Raw genomic sequence first — 22,335 nt, 5'->3', positions numbered from 1 at the left:
CACTGGGATGATCCCTGGTAAGGAAAGGACTGTCTTATGAACAAAGTCTAGACAGGTTAGGGCTCTGCTCACTGGAGTTTAGAAGAATGAGAGGTGATCTCACTGAAATACAAAGGATTCTTAAGGGACCTGACAGAGAAAATGCTGAGAGAATGTTTCCCCTCATGGAAAACTTGGGCAATTTTGAGGCAATCTCAGAATAAAGGGGCACCAATCTAAGTCTAAAATGAAGAGAAATTTCTTGAGGTTCAGTATCTTTGGAAATCCTTGCTGTTGGAAAATGTCAGAACACAACCTTTCTCTATATTTAAGACCAAGGCAGATAGGTTCTTATCAGTAATGGAGTCAAGTGTTATTGGCAAAGGGCAGGAACGTGAACGTGAGGAGTGTCAGGTCAGCTACCATCCTACAGAATGGTGAGGCAGACTCAAGGAACCGGACAGTAACACCTGTTCCTATTTCTTATGGTCTTATCAAAATTTACAGCAGTGAAGATTGCTACTTCCCTATATATTCAGTGGATTCATTCACTGACCCCAAAACTAATTTGACAGGCAAGTGCCACATTAGCAATTCACCAGAGGTGCAAAAGCTGTCACTCAAGTCCAAAAAAAAGTTCACTGCATTCAGTAGCTTCTGTGTAAAATATATTTATTTTTATATGCGCAGTATAAATAAATAAAGATGCTGTGCAATACACAGCATCATTTCAATACATGCTTTAAATATCTGACTTGTTAAATTATGTTTTTTCAGAATAACTGAATTTGAATAGACGCATCTGCAAGTAACTACAGTACAGTAACAGTTCACATTGTCATAAACCATGAACACAGCTTACAGTTTAGTGTTTCTTAAAATCTGTTACTGTCATAGCCTTTACATGCTAATTTGAGATTGCCTCTACCATTTATACAAAGGAAAACTTGTAATTTATTCCATACTCTCTATATACAAAAGGTCACAAGAAAGCTAAAAAACTTGTGCCCATATTGTATGTCTAAACAACAGTAACTCCAAGTTACTGATTAATTCTTTTTCATAGAAAAAGAGGAGAAATGAAGCAGAGTAGCATGGCAGCACAGTGCAGTTCAACTTGAAGCCTTGTTTCTCTACTAAGTGAGGTTCAGACCTCAAAAGAAGTGGGTCCTACATACTGATACCGGAAATGCCAGGATTTTAGAACCTGCTGTGTCTGATGGAAAAAGGAGGACAAAGTGTTAGCAGGGGGGCTTTGGTCAGAGGCAAGAAAACTGGAACTATTAAATGAACAGATGTGTGATATGGAATTATATTTCCTACATCTATAAATAGACTTCCAGTCTCCATTTTTCATTACCTAAACAGACAAGTAAAATTTCAAATTTAGAAGAAATACTGTAAAATTCAAAATTATCAGTTACTGGATTATGGGCTAAAATGACTTTGCTCCCTCTCCACAAAACTTATTTGAATTTTTAAATTATTTTAATTATACCAGGACTGGCTTTCAGGCAGACACATGTGCTTGTTACAGAGAGTGTTTTAAAAAGTTTTGTTAAGTTCAGTAATATAATTTTTAAACACAAAAACATCAAAAACAAACATTAAGATATCACAAAGTCGAGTTAGAAAAGCTTTGGGGATTAAATAAAGGCAGAGAAGTGCAATCGTTTACAGACTATTTCATTTAAAATAGATATCAACAGCCCTTACCACCTATTCCTCCCTTAAAACAATACATTCCAGATGGATCAAATTACATTACAACTTGAACTTAATTTTTTTTGTCATTTCTCTTCAATCTGGAGCCACGTGGTATGAATCACACAACTAAATGAATGTAAGGCACGAGAAAGTTTCTCTTTCGAATGTTCAAACAGAGTTGACAAGCTCCAACAAGGCACCCACTGCTCCAAAATAACCCTGAAGCAAAACAAAGAGGCAAAACATATTTTCAACTCAAATTGTAGGTAAGGACATTTTTCCCTCAACACAAAATAGGGATATTAAAATAAACATTGAATACGCTGATTAAAAATAGACATACACAAACAGAGCTGATGTGAATAAAACATGCAATACTTTTTAAAAGAATTGGATTTATGCATTACAGACTAGAATGTTGTGCAATTCAGCACTTTCACAGCATTTTGAAACAGAAGCTACAGGGAATTTGACAATGTTGAAGTTAATTAGTAATCATGGTGTCACATGAACTTTTTAAAAAGTATCATTAGTCATTTGGCCCACTTAGCTGCTCCACCACCCAATCCAATTATGGCTCAGAGATAATGGGAACTGCAGATGCTGGAGATTCCAAGATAATAAAATGTGAGGCTGGATGAACACAGCAGGCCAAGCAGCATCTCAGGAGCACAAAAGCTGACGTTTCGGGCCTAGACCCTTCATCAGAGAGGGGGATGGGGGGAGGGAACTGGAATAAATAGGGAGAGAGGGGGAGGCGGACCGAAGATGGAGAGCAAAGAAGATAGGTGGAGCCAATTATGGCTGATCTGAATGTGGGCTGAACTCCACTTTACTGTCTGCCCTCCTTAAGATGCATGCCCAAAGATCAAACATTTAACTCGAGTCTATATACATTCCATGAGCCAGCCTTCATGCACTCTAGGAGAGAATTCCAAAGCCTAAAGACACTCAAAAAAATTTTTCCTCATCTTTGTCTTAAAGAAGTTGCCTAATTTTAAGAATTCTCTCTCCCCACCCCCAGCCCCCCTACCCGCAGCCACATCCCTGCACCAATTCCAGTTTGAGATCTCCCAATCAGGTGAAACAACCTGGCTACCCTATCAAATTCCCTCAGGATCTCGAGTTTCAATGAGATTACTTCTCATACTTCTATAGTCCAAAGAATATAGGTCCAACTTGTGCAACCTTTAATGACCTAAATGACCCTTTAATCCCAGGAATCAGCTAACCAAATTTTCTCACAACTGATTCTAACGCAAGTATATCACTCCTTAAGGAAAACAAAACTACATACAGCACTTAAAGTATCATCCCAATGCCCTGTACAGCTATACTATGACTTCCCCTTTGTTTACACTTCATCCCACTTTCAATAAAGGGCAACAATTTGCATTCTTAGTTATGTGCTGTTCCTGCATGTTAACTTTGCAATTCACATACAAGGACTCCCATAAATTTCTGATTACAGTTCAGTGTACATCACGCACTCACTATTCAAATAAATCATGCTCCAAGAGGAGCAAATGTTTCAACCCACTGCTGATCGTGAAACCGTGGTAGTCACTACCTCAATGTGGGAGACATTAAATACAATTTAAGGACAGAGATAGATTTCTAATTAGTATTGGCTTGACAGCCTGCAGCAAACTGGAGCCAAGGCCAAGAATGAGATCAATTATGACCATATCAAATCAGCAGAGAAGGACTGAAGAGCTAAATTGCCTACTCTTGCTCCTCGTTCTTACGAAACATTACACAACAGGAAAAAAGCTTGAAAATACATGTCTACATTTATTGCAAATGTATCTCCAAGTGACTTGAAAACTGGACAAGTTTACATCAAAATTACAACTGATTTTAAAAGTTTCGTACAATTCTATTACAACTAAACAGCACAAAGTAATCTAAATAAATGAGCTATTCCAAATTTGGACAGTGTCAAGGGCTGCATCCATAAAATTTTGGCTGCAAGTGCCAAAGACGAAGACAAGCCTTTGCCCGCATCAGCACTGTGATTAACTACAAAGCAGCATGTTGTGTTATTAACTACAAGATATCAACCTTTAACAAGACCAGGAACCTAAAAACAAGATTCATGCCAAATATCTTGAGAGCTACAAAATGTAAACAAAATTGAAAAGACGTTTAAACAGAGCTCAGCAATATGTGATTAACATCTTCAATGAAGTTCAACCAGGCAGTTCAAGAGAGGAAACTGCAGAGGTCGATGTAAAGTAGGCTATGATGTTCCAACTTCTTCATTTGGATTTTACGTTGCAACTTTTGTAAACAGGCTAATAACTTTACTTTAGTAATATCATTTGTATGACGTGATTGCTGCTTCTACACTATGAAGTCAATATAGGTTTACCTAAAGAAAAGAAGGCTGAATTTAAGTAGTACCATGTCTTTTTCTGATGCCTTCATGCACTAGCCACAGCAAAGGCTGCCAAACACCAAATGCGAGAAATAACCAGCTATTCAGCATCTTCGAACATTACTGAAAAATGATGCCAAAGGAAATCTCCATTCTTCAAACTGAACTACAGGTCTTTCATCTGAGAGGCAGCACCTCCAAAACTGTAGACCTCCCTTAGGTCTGCACCCATGTGGTATGTAAGAGCACATTCGAAACCTAGAATTTTGCTCCAAACCATTCTTCCTAAATCGGATAATACTGATGGAGCCAAGCTACAGAAATGCAAGAACCTGCCCCATCAAGTTCTTTTTGGTACAGGGAGATATAAAAATGGAAGAACATCAGGGACAAATTTTACATTTGCTGCATGTATTCTCACATCTCCAATTTTTCTTTTATCTTAAGGTTTATCTGAGTTTAGAACTAATTTCAGCTACTTCTTCCAATCAATACAATGGCTTCTACATAATATGAATAGACGAGGTACTATGGCAATAAAATAGGCATCCAGCCAGAGAGTCTGGACAACATTAAGGATGTTGCTACCTCCAGAACTGTACTCATGATACTTTGTAACACAGTACATTGTGACTGAGTGTTCAAAGACACAAACAATTATACACCCTTTGGTCTAACTCATCCCTCCAAACAGATATCCTAGATTGACCTAGTCTTACTTGCCAGCATTAGGCTCATATTCCTCTTAGCTCTTCCTATTTGTGTACCCAAGCAGATGCCTTTTAAATGTTGTAACTGTACCTGCCTCCACCACATCCACCCTGTGTGAAAGAGCTATGCCTCAGGTCACTTTTAAATCTCTCACCTCAAATCTTTTCCCTCTAATCTGAGACTTGCTTACCCTGAGAAAAAAGACACTGACCTACCCATGCCCCTCACGATTTCATAAACCTCTACAAAAGGACACCCTCAGCCTCTAATGCTTTAGGGAAAAAACAATCCCCAACCCATTCAACCTCTCCCTATAGCTCAAACTCTCCAATCCTGGCAACATCCTTCTAAGTCTTTTCTACACCCTTTCAAGTTTAACAAGATCTTTCCTATTTCAGGGAGGCTAGATTTGAACACAGTATTCTAAAAGTGTTCTTATTGATGTCTGTACAGCCACAACACGACGTCCCAACTCGTTCTCTCAATCAATCGGCCAATGACAGCAAGCACACCCAAACACGACTTCATTATCCTGTCTCCCTGTGACTCCACTTCAAGAAACAATTCACCTCCGCCCCAGGCCTTTTTTTGCTTGGCAAAACTCCCATTAATAAAAACAAATTAGTCTTTGAATAATTCAAACAACTATGACTTATCAAAAAGAAACTCACTTCATGCTCCATGAACAGCCCCTTTAGTTGTCCCTTTGACCAGTAGTCCAATGCATAGGCCAGTAATTTCATGGCCAAAGTGTTGATCCTTAGGAAGTTTCCAACAAACACCACCCTGTTAATGTTCTAAACCAGAAGAATTAATGAATTACAAGGGTGGCACAATAAATGAATTAGATTACAAAATATGTAAGAAATAAAACATCTGCCTGGATCGTCATAATAAGCAGCACAATCCAAATAATTTCTCCAAAAAAAAAATTAATTCTAAGCAGTACAAAACATTGCTTATTTTAAAATACACAATTTTTATATAGAAGTTCCCCATCAATTTTTAGAAAAAACACTCATGTTTTTCAATTGCAGTTTCCTAACACAAACATGTAGCAGAATGGCTACCCAAACATATTCTTAAAAGTTAAGAATAATGATGGAAAGCATGTTGGAGAGACTAGGACCTGTGGGCACAGCCTTAAAATTAGAGGAGATAAATTTAAAAACTGAAATGAGACGAAATTTCTTCAGCCAGAGAGTGGTGGGCTTGTGGAATTCATTGCCACGGAGTGCAGTGGAGGCCGGGACATTCTCTGCCTTGAAGGCATCCATCGACAAATTCTTGATCTCAGAAGGAATCAAGGGCTATGGGGAGAGTGCAAGGAAGTGGAGTTGAAATGCCCATCAGCCATGATTTAAATGGCAGAGTGGATTTGATGGGCCGAATGGCCTTACTTCCACTCCTAAATCTTATGGTCTATGGAGTGCAAACAGGGTTTAAATATGGGACAAAATGGAGAAGAGGTCATTGATGAATTTACCACTACCTAAGGGGCTCTTGTGGAATGGTTTCTTTCTCTCATACATCCAATGCTGGGATCTGAGGCTGAAAGGCTAACAGTAAGGTTGTAGAAAGAGAGTGTGGGATTAATCAGAACTGAGCTAATAGGTTAACAGATAAATATGTGCGTAAAAAAGTTATTCTAGTGGAAAAATCTAAACCAACCTAATAGGCAATAGTAATGTCTAAGCAGTTTAAAATGAGTTTAGAAGTATGAATTTAATGCATGGTTGCTTTGTCTCTGCGAGGGTAGGCCTGGAGAGCTAACTCTCATTGTGATCTGCCAAAAGCACCACAGTATTCTACAATTAGAGTTAGAAGCATGCCTGGACATTAGTGATCGATAAATGAACTACAATTCAGTATTTCTTAGACATACAACTTTAAATTTGGAACTTCAAAAGCAATGAATAAAGAGGATTGAAAAAAAAAAAGCACTGCACGGTGGAAACCTGAAATTCAAACAGCAAGAGCACGAACAGAACTTTGCTCACCTAACAGAAACTACAGAACAAAGAAGCATCTTAAGTTCAATGGGATACTTCTCATCTTGAACATATGGTTCATATGGCATAGGCCTGACACAGGATCTGTGAAGAAGTGATAACATAGTTTGATTCATGATGCGTATGGTTTGAAAGGGAACTTAGAGGTAATATTCTCATGAACCTACTACCCATGCCCTTCTCTGTGGTAGGGGTCATAGATTTGAAAGATGCTGTCCAAGGAGCTTTGATGAGCAGGTACACTATTCTGCCACAGAATTCCCAGTCTTTGACATTGCTTTGTAGGAACAGTATTAAATGGCAAGCATAGTTCAATTCCTAGTCAATGATAACACCCAGGATATTGTTAGTGGGAGATTCAGTGATGGTAATGCTACTGAACGCCAGAGCTAATGGGTTAAATTCTCTAGATGGGCATTGCCTGGCACAGCCCTTCTAAAGGAGGGTTTCTGGGCTCAAATAAACTGCATTTTCTCTCCACGGATGCTGCCACACCTGAAACCCTTCAGCAACTTGTTTTTGCTGCAGATTTCCTTCAAACTCTTTTCTGTGTAATTGATGGCGATGTAATGTATGGCAAGGCAGTTTCCAAACCCAGGACTACTACCGTCCAGAAGAACAAAGATAGCTGATACATGGGAACACCACCATCTGCAAGTTACTCTCCAAACAATTCACCACCCAGGTGAATTGAACTTGATCACTGTTCAGTGCTTCTGGCTCAAAATCCTGGAACTCCCTCCCAGACACTATCTCAGTCTACATCATATTCTCAAGGGCAATTACAGACAGGCAATAAATTCTGATCCAAACAGCAACACCATGAGTGAATTAAAAAGTAAAATAAAGCAGGAAATTAGAGGTGTCTGCAGTAATGGGGATGCAACAATCACAGGTGACTTTGATGTACATATTAACTCGTAAATTTATTGAGCACTTGAATGTTGGAGGAGGAATTCCTGAATGTGTTTGAGATAGCTTCGCTTTGTGCAATGTTGAAGAACCAACTAGGCCATTGACTTTAAGATTAAGCAAAGAAGATATAGGTCTAATTAATAATCCTGTTCTAAAAGAACCTTTGAGTATAGCGAGCATAGTTTCATGAAGTTTGTAAAGGGATGCAGTTTCAATCTGAAACTACTGTCTTAAAAAAATTAAACCACGGCAATTATGAAGGAATCTGAAGGAAGATTTCACAGAAGATGGACAAAAGCTACCATTTAAGGGGACAACTATGAGAAGGGGGACAAGTCAACTCAAGGCTGACTGTGCTGTACTTAAGTACACGCAGTATACAGAACAAAGTAAATGAGCTTGTAGCACAGACTGAATTTGGCAGGTATGATGTTTTGTATGTCAGAGGTGTGGCTGCAAGGGAAGGGCTGGGGACTAAATATCCAAGGATACACATGTTATTGAAAACCATGTAGATGGGCAGAAGGTGCAGGGTCACCTTGTTTGTAAGAAATGAAATTAAATCAACAGCAAGAAAGAAGGCATAGAATCTATATGGAACAGCAAAAGAAAAAACAAGGCCATGATGGGAGTTGGGTACAGGTCTTTGAGCCATAGTCAGGATGTTCAAAAGAAAAGACAACCAAGAAAGGTGCTATTACAATAATTACGGAGGACTTCAATATGCAGGTGGACTGGGAACATCAGGTTGGTAGCCGATCTCAAGAAGGCATTTGTAGAATATCTATGAGATGGTTTTTTTTGGAAAGCTTGTGGTACAGCCCACTCAGGAACAGGCAATTCTGGATTTGGTGATGTGTAATGAGGTAGACCTGATTAGCGAGCTGAAGGTGAAGGAAACCCTAGGGGGGCAGTGACCATAAAATGATAAATAAATTCCACCCTGCAGCTTGAGAGGAAGACGAATGAATCAGTTACTCAACTGTTGCACCATCATACACAGTAACTGCAAAGTCATGAGGGGAGCACTGGCCAGAGTTGATTCACATGGAAGCCACAGAGGGAAGATGGCAGAGGTTTCTGGGGATAATCTGAGAAGGTACAGCATCCCAAATTCATCCCAAGGAAAAAAAAAATTAAGGGGTGGATGAGACAACTACAGCTGATTTGGGAAGTCAAGACTCAATGGGCTGAATGGCGTAATTCCGGTTTGTCTGTCTTACGATCTTAAAGAATTAATGCTCAGTTTTCAAAAAGATTTCTTTAAGGCAAACATATCCAACAGCAAATGAAAGCACCATTTCTAACCACAAAAGTTAAAGTATTAGGTGAAAGGAAGAGGTTAGTGAAGAGGCCAAAATCTGGAATGCAAGAGCTAGGAGATTTTTTGAATTAGAGGGGACCAAAGAATATATAAGTAGAATATTCACACAAAACATGGCAAGGAACAAAAACAAATTGTCAAAGCTGAGTCTTGTTTAGGAAAGACAACTGTTCATTAAAAGGCAAAAGTATAACAGGAAACAGAGAAATGGTTGAGAAGGTAGGCACAATGGGTCTCCCCATAATAATTAAAATTGAAGCATCTAGTGATATTGTAGAATTGAAAGAAATTCATAATTAATGCAAATCACTGTTACACTGCAATGTTTTACTTTCTCTTACTCTAAATCCACCGAAAAATTTTCTAACTTTTCTCATTGTGTTCTCTTTCCCAGGGTCCTAAAGGGTTAGGAATCAGAGCTTTGCATGCAAAAACAAAAGCTGGACAGCTGAAGAGCTTTATAGTTAGTTTTGTAAATTTAATTAATAGAGTCAATAAGACAGTCTTCAGTACGTTATAGGTCTACTGGACTGATATTCTGCAGAATTGTGCAGTATATGCACAGAAACTAGTTACTAGTGGTGTACCACAAGGATCGGTGTTAGGTCCACTGCTGTTTATCATTTTTATAAATGACCTGGATGAGGGTGCAGAAGGATGGGTTAGTAAATTTGCAGATGACACTAAGGTCGGTGGAGTTGTGGATAGTGACGAAGGATGCTGTAGGTTGCAGAGAGACATAGATAAGCTGCACGGCTGGGCTGAGAGGCGGCAAATGGAGTTTAACGCAGACAAGTGTGAGGTGATGCACTTTGGTAGGAGTAACCAGAAGGCAAAGTACTGGGCTAATGGTAAGATTCTTGGTAGTGCAGATGAGCAGAGAGATCTTGATGTCCATGTACACAGATCCTTGAAAGTTGCCATCCAGGTAGACAGGGCCGTTAAGAAGGCATACAGTGTTTTAGCTTTTATTAATAGAGGGATCAAGTTCCGGAACCAAGAGATTACGCTGCAGCTGTACAAAACTCTGGTGCGGCCGCACTTGGAGTATTGCGTACAGTTCTGGTCACCGCATTATAAGGATGTGGAAGCTTTGGAAAGGGTGCAGAGGAGATTTACTAGGATGTTGCCTGGTATGGAGGGAAGGTCTTACGAGGAAAGGCTGAGGGACTTGAGGCTGTTTTCATTAGAGAGGAGGAGGTTGGGAGGTGACTTAATTGAAACATATAAAATAATCAGAGGGTTAGATAGGGTGGATAGGGAGAGCCTTTTTCCTAGAATGGTGACGGCGAGCACGAGGGGGCATAGCATTAAATTGAGGGGTGAAAGATATAGGGCAGACGTCAGAGGTGGTTTCTTTACTCAGAGAGTAGTAAGGGAATGGAACGCTTTGCCTGCAACGGTAGTAGATTCGCCAACTTTAGGTACATTTAAGTCGTCATTGGATAAGCATACGGACGTACATGGAATAGTGTAGGTTAGATGGGCTTGAGATTGGTATGACAGGTCGGCACAACATCGAGGCCAAAGGGCCTGTACTGTGCTGTAATGTTCTATGTTCTAGAAAACTGAAAAGAAAAATCTTTGGTACATTCTCTCTTGCCTTTTCTTTACAATTTTATTATAACTCATGATATGTTTATCAGTATCTTTGAAATTTCCAACTGCCTATATGAAATATTAATGGAGGAAAATGCCACTTACACACCCGCAGTAAAAGTCTTGGCGTTTTCATAGCCCTGTACAATGCTGCTTGATTTGGATGCTACAAGGCAGCACTGTAAAGAAGCTGAAAACACAAAGCATTACTTCCTGTACTGTGCTTCTTCACAAAGGAAGCTGCAGGATAATTGGAGCAAACTACCTGAGCCTTTTGCATAATTAAACATTTCCGTTCTTCTACTGGAATAAAAGTAGTTTTTTTTAAAAAACATTACCAAAGCATTTAACATTACTAATGTGTTCTCAACTGTGATGACTAATAACAGATTTCAGTTTAGTTAAGTCTATGTGTATTAAAAACAACTTGCACCAACTTTCCTTGGAATTATAGGATTTCCAAACTAAGTTCCAACCTCATTCAGTGCACACATCCGGGCTATAGAGCCAATGTTGTTTGTGATGGTGACCAAAGTAGCTCTGGCCAAATCTTCTTTGTTCACCGCTTCGCGCTTCTCTTTGCTCATCATATTCCCAAAGCTGAAGGAAAAAAAAGGTTGCACATCCAGTTCAAAACAGGTTTTACTTACTTGAAAAAAAATTTATTCCTGCTTACGCTGCCAATCTCTACAGTCAAATCTCAATTAAGTGACCTACTTTCACTCTACTGATTACTGTGCAAGGCACACAATTTAATCCGCTGTCACTTCCTGGATAAACATTTTTTATTCAAAATAGACAACAGATGAAGCTAATATCAGCAAAATTCCTTTCAAAGCACAAATCAGAAATTTCATTTCAAGACCACAACGATCGTTAACATCTCAAACAGTTACAACTAGACCCCCATATTGTATGATCATTTCTTCCTTAGATCAGCACAATTATTCCACCCCACCAGTAAAGTCAAAAAGTCACGTCGCCTTTTTAAAAAAAAGTACTCCACATCACATAATCCAAATAAAAACAAAATGAAAAAGCGGAGTAATAAAAATGCTCTCACCTGGAAGCCACAGCCCAGCCTGGAAGTCCAAATCTATCATAGTCTCCACCGTAGATATCTCTCACTAACTTATCCACTTTGGTACTCTCCCCACGTGATGCCATCTCGAGGGCTTCTTCAAAGGTTGAGCAACTGGTCAGCAGGCAACACAGGCCAAGAAAGGTGCCACCTCCAAGACTGAAAGAACGTTTTCAGAAGTCAGATTAAGGGAGAAGCTAACTGCTTTCCATTCTCGTACATTTCACAAACTACAGTTGAAAATCTAAACAAAAATATGGTTAACTGTATATAGCTACTATACTAAGTCACTTGCACCCCCTTGTGGCATATTTTCAATTGACAGAGGGTGCAAACATTTAGCTCAACATTTGGCACAAATTATATCACGCGGTAGCTTGATATTCATCAGCAATCAGGCTAAATTGAAGTAATGCGTATTAGGAACAAAAAGAGAAAACAGAAAATTCTAACACTAGATACAGAGAGCATACAAATAATTAATGTAAAACAAAATGGTTACAGCAGTGGCAGCCTGTTATGTAAACAGCAACTCTACTAGTCCCTCTCATTTCCTTGCTGTCAGGCTGAGGACTACTATAAATGTCTATCCATTTCCCTTATGAAGACTATGATTGAATGTGCCCCTGCCATACCCAACAGTATGATTGCGGCTTTAAACACATTTCAAAAAATAGCTCTTTTTCATTTCAACATTGTTATCACAAGGCGATCAACAGAAGAACCAACGTTCTCTCATGACTCATTCTGAGGAAGGATCACCGAATCCGAAACGTTAACTGTTTTCTCCTTCACAGATGCTGCCAGACCTGCGGAGCTTTTCCAGCAACTTTGTTTTTGTTCTCTCATGACCCTTCTAGACTTGGGAACAGTTTTTCTCTATTTTGTATGGAACTTCAACACTACTATTAAATGTCCTTCCAGTTTCTCCAATCTACATAAATGAACTCCTGTGCTTCTAGAACCGTAGCTTGAATTTTTTTGTATCCCCTGCGAAGCCCTCACATGGTTCCTCATTACTTCAAAACCAACTGAAACTTCTGACTTACTGCATTCTGTTCCTGCTTACATTGTTGGAGATACAGCATGAGAGCTGGACAACAGCAAAAGAACACAAATTTGCACATCTAAAAACTTTCTTATTCCAATACTATCCAATTTGCCTTGCAAAATATTTGCGTTCATGTCCAAAGTGCACATCCTGCACACAGAGGGCTGGATGTATGAAACAACATAAATAAACCCTCACATAATTGAAAAACAACAACTGCAGGTGGAAACCTGAAACCCAAAAAAAAAATTGCTGGAGAAACTTGACAGTATCTGTGCAGAGAAATTTAATGTTAACATCTTGATTCCAGGGATCTTTCTCCTTTGAAGTCTAAGCAAATCTTCCACCTTTAAAAATGATAATTTATATCAGCTATTATCCTCATACTATAGATATAGTATATATAGTACTATAGATACTAGTACTCACAACAGGAGGATACAGTAAGCCCTAACACATTGGCCACTCTACCATACATCAAGAACATATCGGAACTGACAAGATTCCTAAAACCACGAGGAATCATGGTGGCCCACAAACACACTCGGATTAAAGACCCCATTCCCACAAAATGCAAAATCAATGTGGTTTACTAAATATCATGCAACAACTGCCACAAACATTACGTCGGACTGACAGGAAGGAAACTAGCCATCAGAATACACGAACATCAACCAGCAAAGCAGCATGACAAACTTTCCCTAATAGTGATACACTCAAACAATGAAGGCCATTAGTTTAACTGGGACAAGGTAAACATAGTAGCCCAAGCCAAACAGACACACACAGGAATTCCTACAAGCATGGTTCTCCACCCATAATGCAAAAAACAAATACATAACATTGGACCCCAGATACAAACCCATACAGAACCAGAAATGACACTACTCACCATAATGGACCAAACAATATAAATTCCAAGCAGAGTAGAATAACACTGCTTCATTGGAGGCTCCCCTGATGAAGTTACCTCGAATGGTGACGAAACGTCTGATTGAGAACAAGCTAACAACCATACCCACAATCCATGCTACAGATCTTTGCCAAAACTTAGATTTTATCCAAACCATTTATAATCTGCTACAGCATTATAAAAATTTACCTCTAATCTCCTTTATTCAAAAGGAGATCGATCACAACTTTACTTTCCTTACAAGAATTTCCACCACCCTGGCACAATTCTGGTAACATATGCTCCACACAAATGCCAGGCAATGACCATCTCCGACAAAGAGATAATCTAAACATCTGTCCTTGATGTTCAATGGCATTACCGACACTGAATCCACCACTATTAAAAGTCTACAGGTTACCATTCACCAGAAACTGAACTGGTCATGCCATACAAGTCATGGAATCCAAAAGTAATTAACTCCCATCAGCACATTTAACATTAAAAACACTTTGCTTTCTGCCAGAACTGCTGAGTTTCACCAGCAACTTATATTTTTATTTCAGATCACCAACATCTGCAACACTTTGCTTTTAAACAATTAAGGCACCCATTTTCTACATCCAATAGGTGTGGAACTCCAAGCTGTCCTGGAAAGTGAAGAGGTGCATGTAGTTGAAAACAACACTTGTTGCATAATCCCCAAAGACACTCCACCTCCAACAAGGCACAAGTCAGGCGTGTAATGGTATAATTTCCACTTGACGGGATAAGTGGAGCTCCGACAGCACTCAAGAAACTTAATACCATCTAGGACAAAGCAGCCAGCTTGATTGGCACCACTTCCACAAGCATTCACTCTCTCCACCCCCGACATTCAGAAGCAGCCAGGTACACTGTAGAAACTGAACAAGACTTCTAAGGCAAAATCATCCCAACACTCAACCCCTTCCAATTCAATGGATAAGGGAAGCAGATACATGGGAACACTACCACCTGCAAGTTCCCTTCCAAGTCACTCACTATCTAGAGCCAGAAAATGGACTACAGCCATTCAAAAACTCAGCTCACCAGCATCCTCGAAATAAATGCTGGCCTGGACAGTGATGTCCACACCCTATGAATGTATTTTAAAAATGTAAGTCATTATCTGGTATTCACTGTTCTTACAACTTTGTTGAATTGCTGCAATTTCCTACCATTCAAGAAAGCATCCACTATCAAGTCAGAACTCCAGCAAGGAGATGCAACAAACTCCTCTAGCTGATTATCTTCCTGATTTTCATCGAGATGCACCACAGCATGCAAATGTTTTCAAAGCAGCCCAATATAATGTCCAAACAATATAAATTGTTGCAGAAGTTTTTCTATGCTCAAGAGCAAATAGGTCTTTGTACCCCACTGATTGGTTATTTGTTTTAGCAAAGGCCAACATAAATTTTGAAACCCCTCAAGAAAAGTAGCATCAGGAAGCTCTGAAGGACAACTGGGTGCAATCAACTAATCCTTCTCAAAATGATTTTACTGGATATATATTTTTAAACAAGCAGGTAGCCAAAGGGAAAAAAGGCAATGGGAAGATATATTACTGCTTTTAAAAACACAAAGTGGCCAAGAGGATATAACATAGGAAGACTGATTCAAGAAAATAGCCACAAGCTAAAAATAAGGGATGGTAAAAGCTATACACCAATTTGGTGAAAATAATTGAGTTACAGCTATATTACATATACTATATTCAATAGAATGGCAAATAAAAACCAAACAATTAAGGTGTAAAAGCGCAAGTGCTGGAGAAACTCTACAGGTCTGGCAGTAGGTGTGGAGTTAGAAACCCCATTAATATTGATTTCAAGTTTCCCAATGTATTGTTTTTAACAAAGTGTGTCACTGGGCTTGAAATGTTAACTCTGCTTTCTTCCCACAGATTCTACCAGAACTGCTGAGTTTCACCAGCAACTTATATTTTTATTTCAGATCACCAACATCTGCAACACTTTGCTTTTAAACAATAAAGGCACCCATTTTTTATGTCCAATAGGTGTGGAACTCCAAACTGTCCAGGAAACTAAAGAGGTGTATATAGTTGAAAACAACACTTCGTTGCATAATTTGTGAACTGCATTTCAGGAAGACAGTAATGGCTGTCACTCACCTGGTGCCAGTTACCCGTTTATAGTTATCCTTGGAGTACACAGCAAGAATACTGACACCTGATCCAATATTCACCAGCAGCAGTGGATACGGATTATCTAAAGCACATGTCTTCTTCTGACACCTTTCAGGATCTGTTGGATGCTCGAAGTAATAACACTCAGCACACCCATTGAAACCTATCGAATCGATATACATTGTCCCATGGATAAGACAATCAAGTTCATCCAGTTTTCGAAGTTGCAGATTAACAATCTACAAAAATTAGACAAACCATTTAAGTATAAAGTTTACATTAACATATTTCAAAATAATGCAAGTGCCAGTCCAGAGTCTGGTAATTCCACCAATATATAGTAATGAATCAATAATGATTGAAAAAGTCAAATTAATAAGTTCCATTTTTGGATGACAAATGGTATTTGCTATCTGCACCACAGAAGTATAAGACAATTTCCAGTAATAAAGTCTAATAAACCCATCAATAAATTGCCTATATCAACATCCTGGGGTTATCACTGAAATTAAACTAGATCAGCCATATAAACATGGCACAACAAGAGGTGAAAGGCTAGGAATCCTGCCATGAGTAACTTGCCTCTTTCTTGTCCCCATTTATTTTCAGGGAACAAGTTCATATTGTGATACAATACCTCCCACTTGTCTGGACAAGTGCAACTCCAACAATACTCAGGAGGGTTGGGGTTAGGGGCAGGCCTCACAAGTATGTGGAACAATTGGTGGTCAATCTGTGTATAATGAAGACTAAGCGTAGTTCCAGGGGCAAATTTTAAAATGCTAAACTCTCATTTAAGTCCAGTATATATTAACTGTCAGCAGCTGGACCTGTGGTTAGTTCTTGTTGATAGAAGACAAAACAGAAAGATAATTCATTGCTGCTAATTGCTATTAAATATGCTGCATAAAAAATTTCTGAACTACTGAGAGAAGAATTTTTTACCTGTACCTTGACATGACAGATTTTTTTTTCCCTTGAACGACATTATTCTTCATTAAAATTGGCATAAGTTAACAAAGCAACAAATAATGCACTTTAATAAAAACTTCTAAACTTCTGCTGCACAACAGGAGCAACAGTATATTGTACACACCCAGCTTACACTTTCTTGCACTGAAGCCATAACAGAAAATAGAAGAGTAAAATGAACAACAGGAAGGTGGTGGCAGCCACCAATGGATGTGTGACGGTCAGCAGAGGAGGCTGATAGGAGTACACTGGGAATTTAAACATTCACGGCTTTCGTCACACCCCCATCATTACAAAACCTGGTGAATACTCAGGCACCACTTTTCAAATCTAGACGACAACACACGTTTTTAATTGGTTCAAGTATCAGAATGGATCCTAGAGCAGAAAACCATGTTTATACCAACACAGAGTTCATTTCTAAACTGATCGTTTCAATCCTGAAATAAGCCACATGAACAATTTAATAGATAAATGCTGATGGTTGATACTTGAAAAGCAAAATTAAAATATACATACCGTGCGCAAATCTGGTTCAAATTTGTACGCCCCACCTCCAGTAGCACACAGGGTTGTGTGCAGGCTTGAAAAATGTTTGGCTTTGCCCATCTGAATAAATGCCGGCATGTTCTGAGTGGGAAACCTTATGAAGTGTAAATTGCCTTTGCGTCCACAAATAGTCAAATCTTTGAGCTCAAGATGAACATCACGGATGCCTGTGGATCCATAAGCCACGTTAGACATCAAATATTTGCGTATACTTCTCAGATTCTCCACTTCTTCTTGTTCTTCCTCAGCAGTAATGTCCTTTGGTTCAAAATAAACCAGTTTCACCAAAGTTCCACCAATATCCATGCCAAACCAGGGAAAAGCTAAAAATAGCAGATTAAAGAAGTTAATAAGGTGGAGCTTCTTGTGAAAAGGAAGAAGGTAGCTTACATAAGGTGGAGGAAGCTAAGGTCAAGTTCAGCTAGAGAGGATTACATGCAGGCAAGGAAGGAGCTCAAAAATGGTCTGAGGAGAGCCAGGAGGGGGCACGAGAAAGGCTTGGCAGAAGGAATCCGGGAAAACACAAAGGCATTTTACACTTACGTGAGGAATAAGAGAATGGTCAAAGAAAGAGTAGGGCCGATCAGGGATAGCATAGGGAACTTGTGTGTGGAGCCTGAGGAGGTAGGGGAAGCCCTAAATGAGTTTTTTGCTTCTGTCTTTACGAAAGAAACGAACTTTGTAGTGAATGAAACCTTTGAACAGCAGGTGTGCATGCTGGAATGGATAGAGATAGAGGAAGCTGATGTGTTGAAAATTTTGTCAAACATTAAGATTGACAAGTCGCCAGGCCTGGATCAGATTTGTTCTCGGCTGCTTTGGGAAGCGAGAAATGCAACTGCTTCGCCACTTGCGAAGATCTTTGCATCCTCGCTCTCCACTGGAGTCGTACCTGAGGACTGGAGAGAGGCAAATGTAATTCCTCTCTTCAAGAAAGGAAATAGGGAAATCCCTGGCAATTATAGACCGGTAAGTCGAACGTCTGTCGTCTGCAAGGTGTTAGAAAGGATTCTGAGGGATAAGATTTATGACCATCTGGAAGAGCATGGCTTGATCAAATACAGTCAACACGGCTTTGTGAGGGGTAGGTCATGCCTTACAAACCTTATCGAGTTTTTTGAGGATGTGACTAGAAAAGTTGATGAGGGTCGAGCTGTGGATGTGGTGTATATGGACTTCAGTAAGGCATTTGATAAGGTTCACCATGGTAGGCTCATTCAGAAGGTCAGGAGGAATGGGATACAGGGGAACTTAGCTGCTTGGATACAGAATTGGCTGGCCAACAGAAGACAGCGAGTGGTAGTAGAAGGAAAATATTCTGCCTGGAAGTCAGTGGTGAGTGGGGTTCCACAGGGCTCTGTCCTTGGGCCTCTACTGTTTGTAATTTTTATTAATGACTTGGATGAGGGGATTGAAGGATGGGTCAGCAAGTTTGCAGACGACACAAAGGTCGGAGGTGTCGTTGACAGTGTAGAGGGCTGTTGTAGGCTGCAGCGGGACATTGACAGGATGCAGAGATGGGCTGAGAGGTGGCAGATGGAGTTCAACCTGGATAAATGTGAGGTGATGCATTTTGGAAGGTCGAATTTGAAAGCTGAGTACAGGATTAAGGATAGGATTCTTGGCAGTGTGGAGGAACAGAGGGATCTTGGTGTGCAGATACATAGATTCCTTAAAATGGCCACCCAAGTGGACAGGGTTGTTAAGAAAGCATATGGTGTTTTGGCTTTCATTAACAGGGGGATTGAGTTTGAGTCGTGAGATCTTGTTGCAGCTCTATAAAACTTTGGTTAGACCGCACTTGGAATACTGCGTCCAGTTCTGGGCGCCCTATTATAGGAAAGATGTGGATGCTTTGGAGAGGGTTCAGAGGAGGTTTACCAGGATGCTGCCTGGACTGGAGGGCTTATCTTATGAAGAGAGGTTGACTGAGCTCGGTCTCTTTTCATTGGAGAAAAGGAGGAGGAGAGGGGACCTAATCGAGGTATACAAGATAATGAGAGGCATAGATAGAGTTGATAGCCAGAGACTATTTCCCAGGGCAGAAATGGCTAGCACGAGGGGTCATAGTTTTAAGCTGGTTGGTGGAAAGTATAGAGGGGATGTCAGAGGCAGGTTCTTTACGCAGAGAGTTGTGAGAGCATGGAATGCGTTGCCAGCAGCAGTTGTGGAAGCAAGGTCATTGGGGTCATTTAAGAGACTGCTGGACATGTATATGGTCACAGAAATTTGAGGGTGCATACATGAGGATCAATGGTCGGCATTGTGGGCTGAAGGGCCTGTTCTGTGCTGTACTGTTCTATGTTCTATAAATCCAAAATCCCTTGTGAGGACAATATCTCAAAATATTATAATCCAACTCAAATCTATTTCATAGATCAGTAACAAGTGAAGACAGTTTGAAAGGACATGGACAAACAGGTGAATTTATTTAAAACAATTTGTTGAAGGTATACACAGATAGTTGGCTGGGCACCCAGGATTTATTGGTGTTATGCCCATGAATAACATGCATTTGAATAAAAGAGGGAGGCAGTGGCTTAAAAATGATGTCACTCAAATTGTAATCTGAAAGCCCAGGCTAATGTTCTGGGGACATTGTTTCAAATCCCACCACATCAGACAGTCCTTTACATGAGAAAAATTTGCGACTAAAAGTTTGCAATCGTTATTGACTGTTATTTGAAAAAAAAATTGTTCATGAATATGTTAATAAAATCTGCTGTACTTACATGATCTGGCGAATATGCACTTAAAGACAGCAGTGTGGTTGACTCTCAACTGTCCTCTGCATGTGCAATAGGAATGACCATATATACCACTCTTGCCAGCAATGCCAATATGTCATTTGGGAATGAAGAAAAATATCTCAAATAGTAAAAAGTCCCTAGGCACTTCACAGGAGCATTTCAAATTGACCAAGAGCGTGGTTTGATAAGAAGGATACAAACATAAGAGAATGAGCTCAGATATACGGAAAACGGAAGATCAGTCAGCAGTTCTCCAGGAAATTCTCAACAACCAGCTATCACTGCTTAAAAAGAGACTTAATGATTGCAAAAATTGGGCTATACTGCAGTAGTGAGTGAAAAGAATTTGTCACACTTGGGATTCCTTAATTGAAGTCGTTTCATGCATTGCTTTTCATTGATTGTCGCCTAAGTGTGCTTTGATTACTTGTGTCAGACTACAACAAACTGGCTTGCGAACAATCAAAAATGGGACATTGATCTTAGCAGACAAGCGAGAATTTACAAATTGCCGGCCTGGTGCCATGGTTTGAAATACCTGAGATAATAAAATGTGAGGCTGGATGAACACAGCAGGCCCAGCAGCATCTCAGGAGCACAAAAGGTGACGTTTCGGGCCTAGACCCTTCATCAGAGAGGGGGATGGGGAGAGGGTTCTGGAATAAATAGGGAGAGAAGGGGAGGCAGACCGAAGATGGAGAGAAAAGAAGATAGGTGGAGAGGAGAGTATAGGTGGGGAGGTAGGGAGGGGATAGGTCAGTCCAGGGAAGACGGACAGGTCAAGGAGGTGGGATGAGGTTAGTAGGTAGGAGATGGAGGTGTGGCTTGGGGTGGGAGGAAGGGATGGGCGAAGGGAAGAACAGGTTAGGGAGACAGAGACAGGTTGGGCTGGTTTTGGGATGCAGTGGGTGGAGGAGAATAGCTGGGCTGGTTGTGTGGTGCAGTGGGGGGAGGGGACGAACTGGGTTGGTTTTGGGATGCAGTGGGGGGGGGAAGGAGAGATTTTGAAGCTGAAGTCCACATTGATACCATTGGGCTGCAGGGTTCCCAAGCAGAATATGAGTTGCTGTTCTTGCAACCTTCGGGTGGCATCATTGTGGCACTGCAGGAGGCCCATGATGGACATGTCATCTAAAGAATGGGAGGGGAGTGGAAATGGTTTGCGACTGGGAGGTGCAGTTGTTTATTACGAACCGAGCGGAGGTGTTCTGCAAAGCGGTCCCCAAGCCTCCGCTTGGTTTCCCCAATGTAGAGGCAGCCACACCGGGTACAATGGATGCAGTATACCACATCGGCAGATGTGCAGGTGAACCTCTGCTTAATATGGAAAGTCATCTTGGGGCCTGGGATAGGGGTGAGGGAGGTGGTGTGGGGGCAAGTGTAGCATTTCCTGCGGTTGCAGGGGAAGGTGCCGGGTGTGGTGGGGTTGGAGGGCAGTGTGGAGCGAACAAGGGAGTCACGGAGAGAGTGGTCTCTCCGGAAAGCAGACAAGGGTGGGGATGGAAAAATGTCTTGGGTGGTGGGGTCGGATTGTAGATGGCGCAAGTGTCGGAGGATGATGTGTTGTATCCAGAGGTTGGTGGGGTGGTGTGTGACAATGAGGGGGGTCCTCTTTGGGTGATTGTGGCGGGGGCGGGGTGTGAGGGATGTGTTGCGGGAGACGCGGTCAAGGGCGTTCTCGACCACTGTGGGGGGAAAGTTGCGGTCCTTGAAGAACTTGGACATCTGGGATGTGCGGGAGTCACTGTTTGAAATATCTGCTTGGGTCTACAATGGAGCCTGCAGTGGAATGGATTCAGTTGTCATCATCCTGGAGGTACAAACAATAACAACAGAATTCAAATAGGTGCTGCTGTAAGAGTATGAAATTAAAAGCAGAATAACACATAACCTCTGTTTTATTTCCTGAGCCACAAGCAAACTGCCACTGGCTATGTAAATTTAAAGAGATGAATGCGTGACTTAAAGATTGGAGAGGGAAAAATTAGTTTCCATTCCAGGGGCACTAAGCTATACTATTGGGATGGTCTTCACCAATGTTCTGAATAAATAACTCAGGCGGCAGAGAAGAACTTAAATTAAACAAAGGGAGAGATGGATCTAGTTTGGTGCATTGCATAAACTGAAGAGAAGTTAAATATAGCAAAGTAACAATAAGGGAAATAGTGATCAGAACATGGCAGAAAGGGAGAATGTACAAAACGTACACACGGCTAGAGGTCGCAAAATAGTAAAGACAGTAA

General features: G+C 40.5%; 1 protein-coding gene across 2 annotated transcripts in view; it reads right to left on the bottom strand.

Annotated features, from left to right (window-relative positions):
• Window positions 1-646: 646 nt before the first annotated feature.
• LOC125452833 (pantothenate kinase 3-like) overlaps window positions 647-22,335 on the bottom strand; it is a 36,223-nt gene continuing 14,534 nt past the window's right edge. For both annotated transcript variants that reach the window (XM_048531745.2, XM_059650280.1), the window contains 6 exons: window positions 17,313-17,665; window positions 15,807-16,060; window positions 11,691-11,867; window positions 11,104-11,227; window positions 5,449-5,574; window positions 647-1,905 (listed from right to left, as the gene is read on the bottom strand). In XM_048531745.2, the coding sequence (XP_048387702.1) occupies window positions 1,855-1,905; window positions 5,449-5,574; window positions 11,104-11,227; window positions 11,691-11,867; window positions 15,807-16,060; window positions 17,313-17,665 (1,085 nt within the window). In that variant the 3' untranslated portion in view covers window positions 647-1,854. The remainder of the gene's footprint in view (window positions 1,906-5,448; window positions 5,575-11,103; window positions 11,228-11,690; window positions 11,868-15,806; window positions 16,061-17,312; window positions 17,666-22,335) is intronic.

This window comes from Stegostoma tigrinum, chromosome 1 (assembly GCF_030684315.1).
Source record: "Stegostoma tigrinum isolate sSteTig4 chromosome 1, sSteTig4.hap1, whole genome shotgun sequence".
Lineage (NCBI taxonomy): Eukaryota > Metazoa > Chordata > Chondrichthyes > Orectolobiformes > Stegostomatidae > Stegostoma > Stegostoma tigrinum.
Note: the sequence above shows the minus strand (reverse complement) of the source record. Positions and strands in the feature narration are given on the sequence as shown.